At 37.8% G+C, this 22888-nt stretch overlaps 1 protein-coding gene across 3 annotated transcripts; it reads left to right on the top strand.

The window, feature by feature from the left end:
• The first annotated feature begins 1692 nt into the window (after nt 1-1692).
• Nucleotides 1693-22375, top strand: tmod1 (tropomodulin 1). 3 transcript variants are annotated; one of them, XM_079264717.1, is made up of 13 exons: nt 1693-1989; nt 5675-5722; nt 5915-5963; nt 6191-6327; nt 11532-11688; nt 13424-13540; nt 14698-14787; nt 15704-15834; nt 17758-17865; nt 18004-18147; nt 18459-18603; nt 19338-19437; nt 20686-22375. In XM_079264717.1, exons 4-13 carry the CDS (start codon nt 6205-6207, stop codon nt 20687-20689), a joined length of 1119 nt encoding a protein of 372 aa, XP_079120843.1. In that variant the 5' UTR covers nt 1693-1989; nt 5675-5722; nt 5915-5963; nt 6191-6204; the 3' UTR covers nt 20690-22375. The 3 variants fall into 3 exon arrangements, with proteins under 3 accessions (XP_079120843.1, XP_079120844.1, XP_079120845.1); XM_079264718.1 differs by lacking the exon at nt 19338-19437 and having other exon boundaries at nt 1695-1989; XM_079264719.1 differs by lacking the exons at nt 19338-19437; nt 20686-22375 and having other exon boundaries at nt 1695-1989; nt 18429-18491.
• Nucleotides 22376-22888: the final 513 nt, after the last annotated feature.

Below are 22888 nucleotides of genomic sequence, written 5' to 3'. Positions count from 1 at the left end.
AATGTATAACACTTTTCTGTGGTTAAAAATGTACATTTTCAGATGTTTCAATGTATGTCGGTTAATGGGTTATATGTTTTTCTGATATACCAGTCAAACGTTTGGTGAGCCAGTTTGGTCATGAAGAACCCCAGTTGTGCAAGTGTTGGGAGTTTCCCTGCTGCAACACACCAGACTCAAATCAGTGTGTAATTAGCAGAGGTTGACCTCAAGCTTTGTACAAGTCTGCTAATTGAGTCTGATGTGTGTCAGGTGGGTCGCAGCAAGGAAATTCCCAAACAGCTGCAGGACTATGGCTGTCCAGGAGCAGAGTTGGTCTCCTGTTGCAGAGGCTTTTGGCCCAACAGTGACCTGAGCATCTTTAGATGCTCTCTACAGACTTAGAGTTGGTGATGGCTCAATGAATGCTGGTGAATGTATCGAGTCTTTCTGACCCACTTGCTTTGCCGAAAGTTTCATAACATGAAGCCAGGTTTAATAGCTCATTTGGGAGCACTGCCATCTGGTGGTGGTTTTATGTAACAGCAATCCTGTGGTATTTTACATGTGGGCTGCATATTGGTGTTTTTGTAAACACAATTATGCATATGTCATGTCAGAATCCTATAGCAGGTATTGTGAAGTCAGATTAAACGAATCTATGCAGAGTGGGTTATCAATAAAGTATCAACATATCAATTACGGTAAATGTATTATCTAAATCAACTCATAGTTTTGCTCGAAGCGTATGTATTAATTTTTGTGGGATACTAATAGTATCATACTATATCAATATAGTATGATACTATTATTTATATATATATATATATATATATATATATATATATATATATATATATATATATTGGTATGATATAGTATCATACTATATCAAAATGCTCCCAAACTGTTCAAGTTTTTTGCTTTTTGGTGGCTCCCCTTACGAGGCAGTGCTGTCAGTCAACGAGGCATTTGCGTGATTTCAGAGGAACAGGGCCACTATTCTGCAGGTTTTTGTGTCCCTGCTCCAACATACCTGATTGACATTAAGCGGTAATTGTAAAAAAGACAAAAGTTTTTAAAGTTTATAATAAGCTATTAGATCTATTTGATTTGATATGTGTGACTTTTAGGTTTGACTTTCATACCGAACTAGATTGTCTGCACAAAAAACTCACTTCCTTGGTTTGAGACTATCTGGGGCCCCTCTAAGCACATCAACATCATCACACTGGCACCCTGTTCTGGACCACCGAAGCCCCTACTGGAGAGGGGTCTGGGACCGACAGCTATTTACATTTTTAAAATAACTTTAACCACAATATTATTTCTCGGTTCTTGCCCAACTTAAAACCAACCAGTCAGATTTCAGTGGTGAACTGTGTTATAAATATTGTGTTCCAATAATAAAAGTTTTGCGGGCCTCTTTGTCCAAAGAAGGAGTGGCAGCAGACTGGATATTGTGTACCCAGTTTTACAGATTATACCTTTACAAATCTAAAACTTTCTATAAAAACGGGGCAATGTGACGTTGTGTGTTTGCAGCGTAAATAAAACCTGCAGAATGAACATAAAGTTTAGCTTCCCATAAGGCAAAGCTGTGTGTCCGATAGTGGAAGCAGACCCGCTTCATGTCGTCACTGGAGTGACGGAGCAGCCGCGTCCTGTGGGAGGAAGAGATGGGAGGAGGAGGAGGAGGATCTCCCCCAATAAGTTTACTTTGCCCTTTGCGGGAGATGAGATTCAGCCTCTGTGAACCCAAGGAGTGACGACCAGGGTCGGGAGAGGAAGTTGTGTTCAGACTGAAATCTGCAGGATTCGGGACCATCCGGAGGTCATGGCGGATTTAGACTAGCAGACTTCTGTCGGATTCTGGGTTCGTGCATTTGCGGCGGAGCGGACCGGACCTCGCACTGCGACTCCAGCGACTCTGAGGGAAACCATATCTGGTCAAAGTATTCGTTGCTGTCATCCAGCAGGGCCGACTGCCTATAAATAGCGCTGGAGGAGGTACGTAAATGAATGCAAAAATGACAGTGTGCGGACAGTACCGCAGTCAAATGACAGAAGGATGACTTTCCTGTTGATTGGTAGGAATTTACATAGCTGGAATAAGTTGCATTGAGACTGAACAGCGTTTTGGGTTTGAAAGCTGCTTTTCAATGTTGTCTAAATGTTCACAGACAAAATAAGCTATTTGGAGTTTTTTTTTTGTTGTTTTTTTTTTTTTTTGTCAAAGAAGCTACTCTAACAGCAAAGACTTTAGAGATACACTATGAATATTACTTTGGAACTTACTTTGTAAATCAATGGCATATGCAGACTGTTACACCATTTAAAGAAGAAAACAACATTGTATTGCATGAGTAGGCTATAATTTGACTTTTTCTTCAGTTCTCTTAGTTGTTGCCGTACTGCTGTATCCACACTGTGTACATTCACCTCTTGGTTTATGGACATATTATACTAGCAGGTGGAAAAACAGTGATCAGTTGTCTAACATGATGACATTTTGACCTCTGCAAAGAACACAAATGGTCTGACTTCAGCTTCAACACGGCAAATTAGCTGGAATAATATTTCAGTATACAGATAATGATAACCCTTTACTGGTATCAGAAGTGAAGAAGGGGGAAAAACGCAGACACAGATGGGTTCAGTGTCCTCAGTGATATGAAGAACAGCTTAATTTAGGAATTCAGGAAAGTTGCTGGTGGGTTTCCACACTATCATATATCATTTCACTGATAAGCTTAAATCTATTAAATGAAATGGAAGTGTTTTTGCAGTCACAAACAACATTTGCGTGTCTGTACATCTACTATGACATGGTTGGGAGAAGCCAGTTGTCGCTCAGCTGTTCTCTGCTCAGCCATATTAGAAACCTGTGCAATTCCTCTGCAATACAACTGTAGTCTTGACACTAAGTGGTACAAAAAAGTGTGATAAGTTAACATTTAAAAAAAAAAAAATCTGGTCCTTCCAAGGACTTGAAATTAAGTTATCACACCCTCAGGTTAAGAACAACCTGTGGCTCTAATTTAAATAATGACCCAAAACAGCCTCCACCTAAATAAAGAGCAGAAGTAGCAGTTAGGTGCAGCTAAATAAAAGCACTTGATTGATCATCACTAAATATAGTCACATCCATAAAAAAGCCAAACTTTTGACTTGTCTGTAACATTCGGGTTTGTGACAATGTAATGCCAAGGTGGAAGATTCCCAGAGAAACTGCAAAACCCCCAAAAGCAGCAGATCTGAATCTGCAGACGTCAGATAGTATGTTAGATGTGGAAATTAAAGCAGAAAAGATTAAACAAATTGCTTTGTTTTGAAAGGATTGCCATTACAAAGTCTGTTCTTTCTATAAAGAACATTGCAGCGCAGCTTAAGTTTGGAAAGTTGCATCTGAACAAACCATTAGACTACTGGAACAAACGCTGTTGTACACACAACACTAATGTGATGTTTAGCCATAACACACTACCCCACACTTGGTGAAAACCAAACACAGCACATCACTGCTAGCCACTCATACCAACTATGAAGCACAGTGGTGGAGGAAGTGATGGTTTGGGCTTGTTTTGCAGCAGAAGACTTTTGCACTTTGTGATTGAGCCACTGTGAACTCCTCTGTATACACAAGTATTGTTTATAGAGTTAGATGTGAGGCAGTCCATCATGACACAACTGGGTCATGCAACAGGATAATGATGCCAAACGCTGCAGCAAATCAACAACAGAATGGCTGACAAAGGCAAGAAGCAAGACGTTGCAGTGATCTGGTTAAAACCCGGACCTGAACCCAACAGAAAGGTTTTGGGAGGACCCGGAGTTAACATGCAGAAACAAACTTCAAAGAACTGACACAAAGTAGTAAAGAATAGTCAGCAAAAATTTCTTCTTAATGGTGTGAGAAAGTTATTGGTGCAGCAGTGTGGTTGTACAAACTATTGCACCACTAAGGGAGCATATTCTTTCACACAGTGCTTCTTTAAAATTGTCATCTTTTTTGCAAAATAATAAGTTGAATTTTTTTGCATGTTGTCTTCATTTTTTAGGCCCATTTATTTGCTATTTATTATGTCCTGATATGTAAGACCCTCAAATTGAAGCAAAGTGCGCTTAAAAAGAAAAAAAAAATCATGGATGTAATATGAAATAAGTACTGTCGTCCTGTAACACAGATTTGTGTTCCACATTTCAGGTGATATGAACTGACCAGAGCTTGTTACAGTGCCTGTTTTGTTAGATGTGACACCTGGATATCTTTGCCTCATGAACGTCAGGTGAACGTCCCCGCTATTTGATGACATTTAGTAAGAAGTTGTGTCATCTCGCTTCCTGCTCGGTTTTTCATGCTGATTTATTGATTCAAAGAGGTTTCAGCCTCTCAGTGACTTTTTTTTTTTTAGACAAAAAGAACCTCATAAATTCAGCAAGGTTTATGTCAAACCTGAACAGTTAAAAACCTTAAAGTGTAATTGTGATATAGGCTGTGCTTTTACCAGCTTTTACTGCCATGTCACTTTCCTATTTCAGTGAAGCTATTCTTAGTGTTTTCAGGACTGAATGGATGCTGCTTTAGAGGGCAAGACTGCTTCAAATATCTTTGACTTCCAGGGGAACTTCAGGCTTGGGTCATCTCTAGTTTTCTGCACTGTCAATGTATTTTAACCAAGCAGAAGCTTGCAGAAACTATAAAATTCTGCTGTGGGTCTGTTTGATATCATCCTTGAGTACAGTTGTAATATTTTTGGAGCTCAGCCCAGTTCTTGTTCCAGGTTTTGGAGACTTGTTTGGAAGCTAGTGTGGCGTGTTGTGATCCACATATGATCCACTATAGTTTAGCCTTCATAACCCATTAGGTTCCCCAGCCAAGATCAAATTTAAGACAAAAACTTGTCCTTACTGCTATCTATGAAAGAATTAACATATTCTAGATGTGATTTTATTTATAAAATCAAACTCTTTTACACATTGTGCATAATGACTTTCACATTGTTTAGCAAATTACAAACTCCTAGTAGTATGACCTGTTGCTGTGAGGTGTTGTAACTTTAACAGTAATAAAGCCAAAATATCGAAGCAGTTGTGAAAAGCTTCATAAACTCTACCGCAACAGTCGCAGCTAGGTGCTGGTTAAGCATACATGGTTAACCTTTTTTCCTTTGCCACGGAAGAAAGGGATCATAAATGATGTAGAGAGGCAACTGTTTCAGCTTTATGGGAAAAGTCAAAAGGAAATTTCCAGTTTTCATTATTCTACCTTGAGAGAGATTATTCAGGAGTAAGTTGTTGATTTTTCCAGCCATCCCAGCAAGTTCACCCTAAAGTCAGACTCAGAGAAACTGCTGCAAACCAAAGAGCTATGATTCATGACTGTACAAGCTGAAACAGGAGAAACAATGGCAGCGTTGCTTCGATGTGAACTACAGATGTTCACATCGGTCAGATGAAACTAAAGAGGAAATGCTTTGCTATAATATACAATATCACGTGTTGTTTGGTGAACAGCATATCTAAACAATGGCATTGGTCAAACTGTTAAACATTGTGGAGGACATTTAATGATTCCTGCTTGCATTGCAGCCACAGGACCTGAACACCACGTAGTTATTGTATCAGTAAATCTGTTGCTGTCTAATCCTGAGAACTATTCATCACTTTTAAATCACACCTTTCTGTCTTTCAGGCGTGTTGACTTTGCTGTTATCTTACCCCTGAGGTGGGGATCACTGGGGTGAGTAAGGTCATAGTAACACCAAGCGATGTTAATGTTTTGTACATGCAGTTTTTTTCATATACATGTTAAATTATTGTTGTGCTTTTCTCTGAACATTCAATCAGGCTGTTATTGTATCATTAAGTTTCATCACTGTTGTCTTGGTTGCATCTATCAACAGATGTTTTTAATTTTGTTTCAAATTTACAGACTCCTGATCATCTTCATCTGGTCTTTGTCATTTGAAAGGGTCATTGAGGTGAGGCAGCAGTTTGAATCTCCCTCGCTCATTCATATATCATGACAACTTGAGAAAGAGCAGACCAAAAAAAAAAAAAACTGTGTTCTGGTTAGGGTTATTATTTTTGTTGTACTTCCAGTAATCTTTACCTGTCATCCACTCAGTAGAGCTTTTATATAATGTAATGAACTCCTCTTTAAATTAAATTGTCACTAGATCCGTTTTCATTGGACCATTTTCTCCAGGCGTGCTCTGCATAATGTCGGTGATGAAGAAGGAGATGGAGAAGTACAGGGACATAGACGAGGACGAGCTCCTGAAGAAACTCTCAGAAGAAGAGCTGCAGCGGTTAGAGGATGAATTAGAGGAGCTTGATCCTGATGTAAGTTTATAACACAGAAATGCATAAGCAGGAGGTACTGTCAGTCTGTTGGTTCAACTGGAAAGTTATGAGGTCATGCAGGCCTGCGGGAACCCCTAATGTTCTGCACTGCAGACTATCAAACTCACTGCAGCTTGTCATGTTTTCATGTCACTGCTTTTAGCTGGTAATAGTTGTTTTTAACTGATACATTGGTGCAATAAATGTAAAATGCATAGAAACATTATGGAATTCAACTTGAACATGGATTTAACTTGAATTCTGTGTTTCTTTTTTTGTTTTTTGTTTTTTTTACAGTAACAGTGCAGCAGGACATGCTTTGAATATTGTGTGTGTGAACATTTTGTGATCTTGTGGTTTACTTGAGTAGATAACATACTCTGGTGTTCATGACCCCTGTGCAGCGACTGAGGGGTTAATTGTATGATGTGTCAAAGGGTTCATACTGCAGCCATCCTCTTCATGTAAGGCTTGAAAACTGTGGTTAGGGTGGTTTTTAGTGAATTTTGTTCACGACTGTAACAAAGCAAAATCAGCTTGTCTTGCCCAGATAATGCTGAATTCTAATGCTACACTTTTAGTATTTCATGCGTAAAAACTATATAATGAGTTAAAAATTAACGTATTAACTTCAGAGATAATACCTTTACATTAATGCAATAATTTTAACAGTTTTTATAAAAATCCCACATTTATTTGATTAAATGTAGTCTACTTTTTTTCACATTAATTTAGTGACCTACTAAAATGACCTTGTGGCACCTGTGGGGGTTGGGACCGCAGTTTAGGAATGGCTGGTTTACATGACAGCGATTACGAATTACATTAACTTACTTTAAGATTGAAGTAATGGAACTGGGGGCTAAGTTTGGATTTACAATACCAAAATTTAAAATACTTTTTAAGAAGGAAACAAACATTTTCAACAAGTATTACTGTGTAATGCACGTCATTACACAAAAAAATAGATAATTATCCTAAGACATTAACATGTAAGTAGCGTTTATATATTATTAGTGACTGAGTAATGACTGATTTCATTGTGAACGTTTTCAGTTTCAGTTTCTATTCTTTTTTTTTTTTTTTTTGTCATTTATAAAACCTGCTCTCAGTCAGACAATACAGCAGCCTGCTGAGCAGATTGGTGCAGCTCTAAAAGAGCTTCTTTCCCACAGCTATTATACTGCTGAACAGTGAAAAAATATAATTATATGGGCTCCCATTTCCGTGCAATGTTTCTGTGAAATGTTTCCCAGTGCCATACATGGAAAATATTGCTTGCTATTTCATGCTTTTCATTTTTCACATTTTTTATGGGTAATTTTTGTTATATTTAATGCTATTTTTAATTAACCTTTTTAAAAGTGCATAATTTGGTTTAACAGCAAAAAAATCAATAAAGTGACAGAGCAAGCAATAAGACAAGAATTATATTGGAGTGGCTTTTACTTGCCGGAGGGAGCTCAGAGAAGTGACAGGATACAAGGTGGATCCTGAATTAGACGTCTTTAATAGCACAAAAATGCCAAAGTCTTCCACAGTTCAACTACGATGCTTTAACCCTTAAGACCCAAGCCACCGCAAGAAAAGTCCAATGCTTTGAATATAGTTTTTATTTGGGCTTTTCAGCAAAATGTTACTAAGAAAATTAACTCATTTTTTGGGGGAATGTTTACCATATATTACCATGTGATATGTCAAAACTATTCTAGTGTAATCTTCTGCTTCTTGCTATCAATATAGGAGAAGTATCAGATTGTGTACAACAGGACTAGGAGCAATATTTTTGCCATGAAGAGATGCAAAAGCTCTCAGAAACTGGATGTATCAAACATGATATGTTGAGCTTTATAAAGGTTAACGTAACCAAGAAGCACAGCTTTAATTTAAATGTAGTGGACTAAAAACCTACTTATTTTCCTCAGTGGGTTATTTGCTGTTATCTGCAGTATTTCTCGTTTAGGGTTGTGATGACTTTTTGTTGATCTCTTAGATGTTTTTATTTCTGTGTTTGCTGAGCAAACACTCAGTGATTCATCATGAGCCAGGGTGCTGACAGCAGCTGTAATAGCTTTCAGATGAATGTCTAACTGCTCATAAAGTGACTGGAGTCCATTTTAGTGCCAAAGGGATGACTGTACGGTTATAATGCCGTGTGTGTGTATATGTGTGTTAGTGAAACTGATGGCAGCAGTGAGCAACTGCAGGGTCTCCATGACGTAAACAGAACAAGGCAGTGTATGTGTGTGTGCTTCTCTTGTTTGTGTCTGTTCATGAGGGTCACCTGTTACACAACACTAAAGTGCCCATTTGCTTCAAAACGTCACGCAAGCGAGGCATCCCACATCAGTTCCAGTAAAACCTCTGAAAATGCCTCGCAGTGGATAGAAAAACACATCTATCCATTGCGGCTGTACTGCCATCTGTATTGTGACTGCTGGAATATGAATTAATCAAGAGTTAAACCGTCATCATGAGAACATTTTGTCTTTGTGCATGTGTTACTTCACGGTTACACACTTCAGCTTGGCCTGGATTGTTGTGTTTACTTCTTCTGAGACATCATGCTTCCCTCCTTGTGGCTGCAGTTTGAACTTTTAGACTTAACTATTGGATTAGCAGTAAGATTTCCCACTTTAGTCTGTATGTTAACAGAAGTCACAAGTGGTGCTGTTTCAGTCATGGAGTTTCAGTCGATTAACATATAAGTAATTGCAAATAATGAATATAAAATGCACAATGGTGCATATGTCATGTGCACAGTAGAGAGAGCTGTGCAATGAGTTTACGTCATTAAAAGAACATGAACTAAAATGGTCATTCAGCTCTATTAAAAGGTGGCGAACAATGAAAATATTCTGCTTTTGGTCATTTTCATCCATCCAGTTATCCATCCCGGTAAATGAAGATGATTATGCAGTTATGCAACTGCGAAGACATTTATCTTAAATATTTTGAATCAGAAATTAATTGTGACAATTCTGGTCATTAGTATCTTAAACTATGACTTACTTTTATACTGGTAGGTTACAGCTGTAGAAATAAAAGAAGTTGCATGATTAAATTACCATCTCGCAAAGGATTTATTAGTTAGTGTGTTAGTTTGTTTGTTTTTTGTCAAAGTGGGCAGCTGGAAGCTGTGATAAACTGAGCCGGTGGCAGATATTTTACTGAAAATCATCCAATGTGCCAAGTGGTTATAAACAGATTTAATTCTCCATCGAAAAAAATGTGTAGTTGCATGTTTTAAATGACAACTTTACTTTATACTTCCATGTCTTCACCTGTCTGCACAGGAAGACGTTGTTAATGCTGTTGTTGTGTCTGACAGATTACAGCTAAATTGCTGAGAAGAAGAGAGACTAAAAACACACCCTGACACCAACTTGTTATCTGCAGCTCATGTAACCGTGTGGCACCAAATAAAAGCACAGCAGAGATGGTGTACTGCTCGTCATTTGGACTTTGAGAGGTCTGATGGGAAATTGTCTGGCAAGTTTTTGAAAATTGTTTGTTGAACTTTTAATAATATGATTTGGAACCTTTGAGTAAAGGGAGACAGAAGGTAGAAGGACAACAGAGAGGCGGACTGGTGGATATAAAGAGGCCTCTGAGCGCTGAAAAGAGTGATAAGACATGGAGCTATAAGTAGTACCTAAGAGATTGGTTTGAAATGTTACTTTAGGCTGAAAATAACCTGGTGGGCAGTAATGGTCTGGGAAATGTCTTGCTCCTGTGTTGAACTGAAGCATAGACCAGTAAATGAGAGTAAATGTTTGCTAGCAGGTATTCCACAACAATAATAGTTATCTTAGTTTGCATGAATACGAACAATATTGTTGCATAACAGAATAAAACATTTCTTCTTCTTCCTCAGTCTAACATTTTTCAGTTCAATTATGGATGAAAACGGGCCGAAAACTAATCTTTGCTTCCTGTCAGTATTTTGACTCTTTATCTGCAGTAACCCACCTCTGTCTTTTATACTGAAGGACTCAGGAGAGTTCCCCTTACAGCAGTATTTCAACTAGGATAAAAAGACAATCCACTACCTACATGTACAACATCTTAAATTAGTCTTAAAATGAGACTCATGAGGTTGATCCAAATTCTGATTTTTAAAAAAATAAGAATAATTTGTTTTCTTTCACAGATTTTATACAACTCCTATTTTACTGCTGAATAATACAGAACACAGCAAGTCTGTGGTCAGTTTACCACTTCAGTGCAAACTTGACCAATGACGAACCTTTTGTTTGTCCTCATATGGGATCTATGTTCTGGCCATTGGGACCAAAAATGAGCTGGATAAAGCCTTAAATAGTTCCCAGAAAGAAGCAGATGCCAGTCACTTCGAGTCATGATGACTCCATGAAGGTCTATGTGCTCAGTTTGTGAATACAAACCAAATATACTCAAATGAAGAGTGAAACTAATGCTATGGTGAAAATTTGACAGTGCTGCTAAGTGACTGTTGGTTCTGATTAGAGATCCCCAAATTGCATGAATTACAAATGCATGATGGAACGATCTTTTCTCAGTAAGGCTCTGTTAAATACTTTGTTTCTGTTGGAGAGAAGTACAGCATGATAGAAAAATAATCACTCTTATCTTGTCGGCAGGCCTAGTGATTCATTTTGCAGACACTACAATTATGTGATTGACGTTCTACTATTCTGTTCCACAGTCATTTAGCAGACGATTTTCCACAGTGACTTACATCTGAGAGCTGCATCTCAGAAGAGACATGACCTGCTGTTACTATAAGACATAGGTGTCAAACTCCTCGAGGGCTGGTGTCCTGCTGGTTTTTGTTTTCTCCGCGGTCCAACACACCTGACTGAAATTAATAAATAGATTGGCAAGAAGTTGTTGGATCCATCTGATTAGAATCAGGTGTGTTGGTAGAGAGAAACCACAAAAACCTGCTGGTTACTGGCCCTCCACAACTGGAGTTTGACACCCCTGGTTTAAGGACTTATCCCTCTTTAGTGGATCCATGTACCAAACGTGAAGTTAATGCATTTATTAGCTGTCAAAATGTCTCCCTGTAAGACATCATTGTCTCCCACCAATAATGAAGGCAGACAGGAAGAGAAAACATTATTCTTCCTTTACTCAACACATAACCAGTATAGCATACATACTGGAAAAACTCCAGGATTTCAGTCTTGTAAATAATGTCCCATCCCATCTTTGCCTAGAACGCATTGTTGCCTGCTGGGCTCCGGCAGAAGGATCAGACCAAGAAAGCCCCAACAGGAACATTTCAGCGAGACAACCTCCTGGCCCATCTGGAGAAACAGGCCAAGGAGCATCCTGACAGAGAAGACCTGGTACCATTCACTGGGGAAAAGAGAGGTAGGAAATGCTTTTTCTTTCTGGATACTGATGCTAACTGGGAGATTAGGTTAGTCTGCTTCTGTTGGATTATTTTTTTTTAACCAGTCAAACTATATTTTATGGGAAAAACACACATCTTTAGATTTGACAAAATTCTATTTTAGTGATATAAAACAAACATTTAAGTATAACAGTCTTGCCTGAGGAAACCAATGTTAGTTTTTTTTTTAGGCTTGGAAAATAATTAATTGGTTGACTCAGTAAATAATTTGCAAATTCACTAAAAACTTGGAAAAAATGCCTTTTTTCAAGTAAAGCCACACATGCTTTACTGTAATGAGACAGCAAATGCTCAAGACTACAGCAGTGAGCAGTAAATTGATTTTAGATTTCTCAGGAACCTCTAAACTCTTTGACATACCTCAGTTGCTTAAATCCTCCCTTTATGAGGACCTTTGAGGTCTATTAACAGAAGACCACCAGTCTAGTGTGGACACAAAAGTGTGTATGTGTTATGGATTGTGAGTAATGCCAGAATTTCCTATGTAAAACCTCCTGCCTTTAATTTCATTATGCTCTTGTTTGCTAGTGTTTCAGGTTTTATTTGACATTCTGCATGTAAAACTAAAGTTGGGAAAGTCGCTCTTAGATTCCTCTCTGTGTGTCACAAGTCCTGTGGTGTGTTTCACAGAGCTGTAACATTAAGCAAAGGCTGTTCACTTGCAGCTTCCGTCCTGTCAGCTGCTGTTTAAGGTCAGAAAGGGTCTGAAACCTGAGGAGCACAAAATCATAGACATGCCTGACCTATACGTGTAAAGACACAAATCTCCTGGTCTTTACAGTCAGTCAGATAAAGTATCAACAGCTTGTAGACAGATGGGACTTGAAGGGACACTCACCTTACTCATCATCGGAAATGAAACAAAAACTCTGTGGTGGAAACATAAACAAACAAAAGGTTTGAACTAAAGCACATGTCACTGATTATAAGGAGAAAATGCTGAGAAATGATGATAAAAATCATCATGAGTGATCATTTAAGCAATGTGCAGGTACACAGAGGTATTGGTGGATGACACTGTGCTTAGTTTATTTTCCTATAAAATCTTTGAGAGTAAAATAAAAAAAAGAGAAAAGCTATTTCTAGGCCTGAAGCTGCATGTCTTTGTCAATGCATTCAAAGAATAACAGTTCATCATCTGGTGACACTGGTGTCACTGCCTGTGTCCTGCAGCTGCGTGAGCAGTTAGAACCTCGGTAGGGTGGTCTGCGTACCACACTGTCATGCAGCACTCATGTTAGGGGGTTCTAGGTTTCCTAATGAAAGACAATAACAGCTTCTTTTCAACGTTGCACTTCATAAGCTAGTGTTTCCATGTCCTCATCCTCAGGATCCACAGTCCTACCTGAAATAGATGATTCATCCACAGTCTTTCAAAGACCTTGGTGTGAAGTCTATTAATGTGGATCCGGTGTGTTGGAGTAGTAGTAAAATATCTAGAACATGCAGGGCGCTAAGTCCTAATCACCAGGATTGAGAAACATGGTCTGAACTGCTCTCATGAAGTGCAGTCGTTGTGGTGCTCTTTTCAAAGTTACACAGGAATTTTGGGATGTGAGGACCCTCAAGAGCTTAAAAAATCATCCTTCTTTCCACATATACCACATTCATACAAGAGGGACCTACAGAACTCCGAACGAACACGTGTGTCAGTCATCTTGACAAATTGAAATAAATGTTCTGATATTACAGGGAAAGCCTGGGTGCCTAAAAAAAGAGTGGACCCAATCATAGAGAGTGTGACTCTGGAGCCAGAGCTGGAGGAAGCCCTGTCCAGTGCTACGGACGCAGAACTCTGTGATATCGCAGGTAATGCATCTTTACACACATCTGCTTATAGTACAGAAAGAATATTTTAAATACTTGCAAAATACCTATTTGTTTTGTTTTACTCATACTTTTATAATAAAGTATGAGTAAAACAATAAATAATCACACATAATTTACATTCCTGTTGCATTTCTCTATAATTTTACTATTGAAAATGGAAAAGCACTCACATTTTATAAATTAAATTCTAATACAAAAACAAAAAAGCATGTTTTATATTTACATTGTAGTCTGCAGTTGTGCTTGTTAATATAATTCCTGAACTATTTTTCCATCTTCATTATACTCACTAATCACTGTAAACACATTATCATGGCTTTACATCAAACTTTCTAGTCTAATATTTTTCTCTCTAACTCTCGTCCATTTCCTTTAGTGCTCCTTCCATTTCCTTTCACCATTTCTTCCTCATCTCCCCATCAGTTTCTCCATTTTGTCCTCTTCCCCTACTGCTGTTGGATGTTTCTGTCCGTTAGCTGAACACCTTCCAGGGTACCTGTTAACGACACACCATATTTGCATGGAACCATTGTGGTTTTCTTTACTCTGTCCTTAGTGATGCTCTTGCATACCCATTACACTCATGTAATAATCATAGCTTTTATTCATTATAAATCCAGCTACTCTAACAAGTATATTATTGCAAACATCTACTGTATGGAAAAAAATTGTGGCGTTTTTCTTGACTTGATAAGTCTTAAAGCTCCAAATAAATGTAATTTGTCTTCAGTAACAAAATAGTGTGATGATTTTTCTAGACAAACAAACAAGCGAGTATTTGGGTAAATTGCTTTGTTTGTATATTTTATCATCCTTAGACTAACTAATTATTAATATATCAAACTAATTGTTCATGCACATCACACATATGTTGTCTGCACATTATATCTTATTGTACTTTAAGATGTAGAAGGTAAAGTGTCTACAGGCAGGTGAATACAAGTAGAAGTTGTGGCTGCAGGAATTGCAGGCTATGTGAACGCTCCACTGTGAAAACAGTTTGGTTTGCTTGTGCTCTTGCAAATGCTTTTGTGACCTTGTGGTTAAATGGCTTGCAGCTTGACAGCAATTGAATTAGACTCTCATTCTGGTGTTCATTTATCTTATTTTCATTCTGTTGACTTCCTGTTTTCCAGCCATTTTGGGCATGCACACCCTGATGAGTAACCAGCAGTACTATGAAGCCCTGGCCAGCAGCACCATAGTCAACAAACAAGGCCTCAACAGTATGTAAAACACACACACACTTGTTTGTTACTGGATAGTTATCTCAGAAAATCTGGTTGTTTTGACACAAGCACAAACACATGTTGAGTTTATTTTTTTCCAGGAACACGTAAAGTACTCAAACAAAGCTCATCATTCAGCAAACATCAAAAAAATATCTCCTCATTTCAGAAAAATGCCGACGCTTGCCATCAAGTGCAATGATGTCATGCTGGCGGAGAAAAGGCCCCCTTTGCTAAAGATATTTGACTCAATTTTTTCTTGCACTTTCTACATGCACAAATATAGTAGCACATATTAAAAATAATCAGGCTCATACACTCTCGCAAAGCTTTTTAAGAAATATATTATCAGGCAAATTAACTGTTTACATTTGATACCATAAACCATCATGGAACGAGCTCTTTTATCTTTCCATCACACAGATAGTCACTTACGTGTTAATGAGACACTGTTTATTTTGTGTGATGACTTGTTCCCTACATTCTACTCCATGTACAGTATGTACAGTCTGCAACTGAGTGTGTGTGACTTTCAAATATAACTCGCACATAAAGATACCCGGTACTGAACCACCTTTTTGTCTATTTTCCAGTTGTAGTTTGTGTGTCTGGAGTTGCTTATCTGGTTTTTTATGATTCATTTTATTAAAAGAATAATAGAATTGAACCCCATCTGTGGGAAAACATTTCCCCCGTTTTATCAATAAATAAACCTGCGCTTTGTTTGGCAAGAACCGCTCGTGTAGACAGATGTGAGAAGACTCCCAAGCAATCAATTATCCAGATAATGTTGTTTACAGTGTTCAGTGAAGTAGATGTAGATCCAGCAGACTCCTGAGTTCTTAAGACATGTGTCAAGAAGTGAAAAGATGGCATGTTTATTTTAGAATGACTGTACTGGTGTTTTTTCCAGGTGTGATCCAGTGCACCCAGTATAAACCTGTCCCTGATGAGGAGCCAAACTCCACCGACGTAGAGGAAACGCTCATGAGAGTAAAGAGGAATGATCCTGACTTGGTCGAGGTCAACCTAAACAACATAAAGGTGAAAAAGTTGCATTGTTTTGAGAGTAAAATGAAAACAAAAGATGTAATGGTAATCTGTTGGGAGACATAAATCAATTTGCCTTGAGTTGCCATTAACACAAGACATTTGCTACACTAGCGGTTTTCAGCCCCGGGTCTTTATGTTTTCTATGTGTCCCTGTTCCAACACACCTGACTCAAATTAATGTTATCATGTAGAACTTATAGGCTGATAGATCCCTTTAATTTGATTCAGGTGAGTCAGAGCAGGGATACACTGAAAACCTGCGGGATTGAGGTGCTCGAGGACCAACTTTTGGCATCCTTGGCCCTGCAGGTACCTCCAAGCAACAAATGAATAGCGACTAAAGAGTACCTTATATTTATAAATGTATGTGATAATAACTTGTTCTAAGCTACGAGAGCGTTTTCATTTGAATGCGATTGTGATTAGACTTCAGTAAAATACGCATGTATAAAAACAATACTTGAGTTTTGCTAATAAAAAGCCAAACTAGTTACACACTGTGCCTTTAAATAAGAGCATCTTTACATCTGTGTATCTTTACTACCACTAGTTAATAAAGTTATGTATAATATAATTGTCACTCAGTCACTACGCATATAAAGCAGTTCAAAAGATGTCTGGGTATTAAGAGTATCTTTCTCCACTCATCAATAATGCATAATCATCTTTTTCAACCATCCCTAACGGACAATAGTTTAAAAAAAATTGATTATGATAAGGGTGTTTGCCTTGTTGAAAACCTGTATATCACTGATAATTAATTTTAAACAATTTTTCAGAAAATTTGGTCTGACCAACAAACATTTCTTGCGATACTTGCAAATTAGAAATTTTACTCATACAACGTTTAGCGAGGGAGCTTCCCAATGCTCCCTCCTCTTTCTCTGTCTAGATTCTTTATTAAGGCTTTACTTGCTGAATAGGAGAAAAAATTCATTTATTTATTCCTGTATCATGGACAGCTGTAAACTTTCTATCTCATATTCGAGAACAGTGGCAAAACAACTTGGGGGCCGAAGTGTCCGATGATGAATGGAACATGGCTCTAAAAATTAGCAAGATTATTTCCAAACATGGACCCAATATGTGGGAGATGCATACAGTTCCCGGCTACATCCTACTATATGTTCTGGCCCTTGTTCCTTTCAGGTCTTCCTTTTTTAGGCCATTTCTAAGACTTTTTCTTGTATTATATCATCTCACCTTCTCTAATGGTCGTTGTATTTGGTTATCTTTCTGACTCAATGGGATTTGTTCCTGCTGCTCATCTACAGAGGGCCATTGCCTTTTCATCCCTATTAGCTCAGCACCTGATCTTACTCATATGGAAGGCTGCTACCCCTCCGTCACACCACCATTGGATTCAGGACATTGTGCAGAATTTTAAGTTGGAAAAGAACAGCTGTACCCTTAACAGAGCCGTTAAAAAAGTACATAAAACCTGGGATTGTCTACTAACTTCTGTGACCAACTTGCCTGGTCTGGAAATGAAACTGAACATGCCATTGGTCAATCTTATAGTAAAATATGTTAGGTGCACTCGTGGTTGCTTTTTTGTGTATGTGAATGTGTGGGGGTTTGTTTGTATGTCCAATGACAGAAAATAAGTCTGTCAGGTGAGTTTCGGTTTGTCTTTCAACTCTTTCTGATGAGACTGTTTTTGTATGTTTATATGGAAAATATGACAATTATCATGGTTTTGTATGATAATTGTAAAATTATAAATAAAGTACTTTAAAAAAAAGTGAACATTATCAAAATGATGTGTTTCATGCTACACAATATTGTAATACCAAACTGCATAAACAAAATTAAATTCCTTGACATTTTTAAAGTTGAGTGGCTGAACAAGACTCTGAAATAAAAGAAAGCTAGACATGTATTATTCTAATCAATGTGTCTTTCTTTTCACAGAATATCCCCATACCAACTCTGAAGGCATATGCTGAGGCTCTGATGAAAAACACTGTTGTTGAGAGGTTCAGCATTGTAGGAACCAGGAGCAATGACCCTGTAGCATTTGTAAGTTCCTTTTTTCTTTTTGTATATAATTAAGCCTTAATGGAAAGATTCTTTAATGAGGATTTGTTGTCACTTTAAAGCAAATGGTTGTAAAGGTATGTTTGAATAGGATGCAGCGTATGCTTTACATTTCCTCAGGCCCTGACGGAGATGCTGAAGGTGAACACGACGCTGAAGACTCTGAACGTTGAGTCCAACTTCATAACAGGGACTGGAATCCTGGCCCTCATCGAATCGCTGCAGAATAACAGCACACTACTTGAGCTCAAAATCGACAATCAGGTGCACGCCAACAACACTACCCACCGTGTGCAGATTCAGTTTACACAGGCCGTCACTTCCACTTCACACTAATGCTTCCAGATTACATTCTGGTGTGTCATCCTGCGTCTATGACTCAGTGCTCACAGAGTTTTTATTACTTATATTGCTATGATGCTTTCTTTTGCCCTGCGGCTGCATTTATCGATGAAAACATGAACTGACAAGTCATTCACAAAACCACTAAAACTGAGAGTAATCAAACCTTGATTTATTTATTTTCTCTCTTGGACTTGCTTTAGACCTGATTTTTTTTCCCCCTCAAACCGCAGAGCCAGCCGCTGGGAAACAAGGTGGAGATGGAGATAGCCAGTATGCTGGAGAAGAACACCACATTGTTGAAGTTTGGATATCATTTTACTCAACAGGGCCCACGTCTCCGGGGCTCCAACGCCATGATGAACAACAACGACTTGGGTGAGTTTCACACTTGTGTGCGTACTCTTGCTCGAAGGATTTAGACATATAGAACATAACAAATGTCTTAAAGCTGTTCTCCAACCCATAAAGCAGATACTGTCTACTGATACAGTTGCCTCATATTGCTTGAGCCCATTATGTACCTTGTAATTTTTCAGCAGTATTATATTTGGCAGTGTTGGCTGACATGAGCGCCAGTGCTGCTGACACCTTATCTTCACTATATCTCCCTGAGTGCTACTTCAATCAAAGCGTAATAAAAGAATTATGGTGATATCATCAGTTAGCAACTTGGGAGGACTGCCAGCGTGCCCAGAGTGCATCTGCCAACGAAAACACTACCTTCCTAGGTTATGACATCAGCACTAAGAAAAGCCACGTGCATGGGAGAGAACATACTGTAACTAACAAAGAAATCTTTCCCACTCTGCACAGGCTGTTTGTCATTTTCTCAATATGATGAGTTATCTTTAACATTTTCTTCTACAGTACTAATAGGCTTTTGCTGATAATCACGTTTACTTTGGTTACAAGCAATTATAAGTGTTTTAATGGTTAATTGACTTTTTATTCTTCATAAGTGTTTAAAGTTCATGATCATTTATTTGATTGTGGTTTATTGTCTGTTATGTCTCTGATGGTTAGATAATCTTATGGTTTTGTGCTCCTAAGCAGTATGTGTGTGTCAAAATATTTTATATTTTTCTTTCAACCTCCTCCACATCTTCAAGCCCGGGTTGTCAGGTCGGAGTCAGACGGCTCTTTTACCCTCACTCTATCTGTTCCTGAGCTGGAGAGAGCCTTCGGAAAAAAGTTCAAGTCCAAGACTAAGTACAAAAGAAAAAACATATAAACAATAAAAACAAAAAACACAGCTATACTTCAAACGCAACACATTTGACTGTGCAGGCTTGTCTTTCTGCTGCCAACATCCAGACTGCCAGAGCCACTGCCACCTCCTGTCATACTGTGTCTTCTCTGCAGCGTCTATATTCACTTTCCTTCCTTTCACTCGTTCTTGTTTTGTCTAGATTTCAAAGGCCACTCTGCAGCCCCATCTGTATTTCCTATTCAGACTCCAAGATCCATTAAACTGCAAGCTGCAATTGGGCAAATAAAATAGCTATTTAAAAAAAAAAAAGAGACAATAAAAATGATGCAAAAAAGATATTACAGAAATTATTACATGGATATTACAATCTCTGATCTTAAAAAAAAAAGGCATAAAAGGACTGCTTCTGTCATGCTGAAACATATGACAGAAGCAGTTTACACTGAGCTAAACAAAGACCCCTCAACTTTCTGGAAAGCACGATCCACAGCACCGCAGGCTTTCTTATATGACACGATGTGGGATATTTTTATATGATATGGGTGTCCAGAATGTGGCTTCCATCTTCTTTTGCTTTACCTGCGGGCTGCAGAGACCGTGTGTTTCCTGCGTCACTTTACCATGAAAATGTTGGCTGTATTGTTAAAACTCTACCTCCTTGGATCATTTTCTTCTCCTGCTTTGTTTCTGTTCTCTTGTTGTCGTGAGGAATTTGCTTCTGTCTGCTCAAACACAGTCTGTCCTCGTTTCTTCTAAACACTGCACTTTACCACTCCAAAGCTGGATCATCGTACATAAACCCTCATGAAACTCTGGGTTTGCTCTGTGGAAAAGAAGTTCTTGGTTGTTTTTTGTAACTGGAATATGCCACAGTATAAACTTGTATAAACTGAAACAGAGAATGTATCAAAGCCACTTCTTTATTATGAACAAATATTGACTTTTGAAAAAAGAGAAATAAGCCCAGAGTAAAAGGAAAAAAAAGCTTCAAGTCCTTTCTGAAGTCCACTTTGAGTTGATCCAGCCCTGTTCTTACCAGTATTTTTTTTAATCATTTGTTCTTTATTCCTTTTTCTTCCTATTTCTGTTTACTTACCTTAAAAAGTATTTTTCTTTCCTTACTTATTGAAGATCTCCTTCTTTCTCTGTGAAATTAGTAGGCTGGCTTTGCTGTGCTTCACATTAAGTCAATTTTTTTTATTTGTCTCACTCTTAAAACACTGATTTGTCTTTCCCTCCATTTGCAGTTAGAAAGAGAAGACTTGAGGGAGGACCCATCTTCCCAAAGTGTCGAACAAATGTGTAACCAGGACTACCTTCAGCTTCCTTCAGCCGTCATCATCCTCACACTCACCAAAAAGTTCAAATGCTTTAACTTCCAAACTGATGTTTGGCAGATGCTAAAGGATCCAGTTGAATCCAGTTGGCGCCGTCCGCCAAAGCTCTGTGTGCATGCAAAGAGCCACATTGAAACTGTTAATGAGATTATAATGTGCTCTTACTTCAGTATTTTCACATTATATTAAGCTCAGAAAACAAACTGAAGCTATTTTTACAAACTAACCGGGCAGCTCATCCGTTGTCATTTTAGATCCTTTATCCTCAAGTGTCCTTAGAAAGGTCTGGTTTTGAAAAAAGGACAATTGGAAAAGTGATGGTCAAGTTTTAGCGTATTTCTGCTGAGATGAATAAACTATTATAATTACTATTGTCTTGTAAGTGAGATGTATTCCCACTACTGCTGTTTCCAGTAGTTCCATCATTGTCATAACGTCGATCTAAAACATTTTTTCTATTTGAGGTAATGTCCCTTTTAGATGCCAAAAACTGCAGTATTAGGTGTTGATGCACTCATGAAAATCTCTCAGAATTACTCACCTGGATTCTAAGTCACAGATTTCTCAGTAAGGGAAATCTGGCTACTCTGAGATTTGTCAATATATGCATAATATATTTATTTACGGCAAACCTGTGTGGGGAGGGAACGAATCAAAGCCATTTAAATAGATGAACTTTGCTTGACAGTGTAAAAATGTTTAGGAAAATATGTTTGTTTTACTTTTCTACTTTAATATTCTATGAATGGTCTAGAAGAAAGGAGGAAGAAATCCTGACTACAAAAATAACCCAAGCAGTCTACCATTACATCAGACTTCTAACCAGGTCTGAGGTTTTTGTTTTTTGTTTGATTTTGTTAATGTTTGCATTTGTTTATTTGTATTTACTGGAGCTGACATGTTTGCTTTAATATCAAACAGTTGTCGCTGTGATTGTTGAGAACAAGTTTCATATTTAATGTATTAAAGAAGAAATCTTTTTTACAGCCCTTGTTTTAAATAAACCCACCTGTTTTAAATTAATTAATATAGACAAATGAAAAAAGATCTTCCAGATCTGAACCACTGAGGAACTTTCATTGTATACAAATGCACCCAATAGAAATGTTACCATTGTGGACAAATTGTCCTTATAAACTCTTACTGCTTAATGTTAATAAATGCTACAGTTTACTTGGCAGTACACAATAAAGTTTCTTCATATTTAACAGCAACAGCACAGTGAGTAAATACCTGTCCAAATGAGAGCGCATGAAGATTAGAGAAAGAAATATGTCTTTGTGATCAAGCTCAAACGGCTAAGGATCCAACATGTCTGCATGAAGTGAATAGCTGTATCTGAGGAGTTTGACAGTGTGTTTTAATGGTTAGATAACCTGCTGAATGTTAGTTCATGTCACTGCTTTGTTGTCAGCACTGAATGCCCCGTTCAACAAAGAATTATGGATGTAAACATTTGTAACTGAGGATTCAACTCCTCATTTCATCCGACTTGTTTTCATTGATATTGTAGTGATGTTTCATTAAGTAGAACACTGTAGAACATTTTTTGTTGTTCCTGAGAGATTTTGTTTATGACTTTAATAAAGATTAAAAGTTGTTTTGATCTCTTATTTTTTGCCACATTTAGTTGGATGTTTACATCGATGTGTAGTGTTCCCAATGTAAAGACCTAAAGACTGACGTGCTCTGACAACACAAAGGAAGTGCAGTCTTATGGGTTTAAGTTTCCATTTCTCTCATCCATATTTCCTCCTTAGTGCAATACTGATTTAGAGCAAAAATGTTTATAATTAGTGGATGCAGTGCCAAAAATATTCCTTTTCTTCATCAAGTTGCAAGTGACTTTATATTTAACTGAAGAAACATCTGCTTTCAATGATTTGAAGAAAATGTATCAAATGGATAAACTTACTGATTTGTCTGACACGTTTTTATGACTGCATCTTTTGACAGAAACACTCATCTAAGAAGTTAGTATGTCTTATTTACCCATGTAATAATGAAAAGAATGACTAAAAAAAAAAACCTTCTGCAAGGTTATTTTATTTCCAAGTTGTTACAAACTTTCTATAACCCTCCCTTTTTGGTTTTGGATCCATTCTTTGCAGTT

Source organism: Telmatherina bonti, assembly GCF_933228915.1.
Source record: "Telmatherina bonti genome assembly, chromosome: 3".
Classification (NCBI taxonomy): Eukaryota; Metazoa; Chordata; class Actinopteri; order Atheriniformes; family Telmatherinidae; genus Telmatherina; species Telmatherina bonti.
This window is presented reverse-complemented; position numbering and strand designations above follow the sequence as displayed.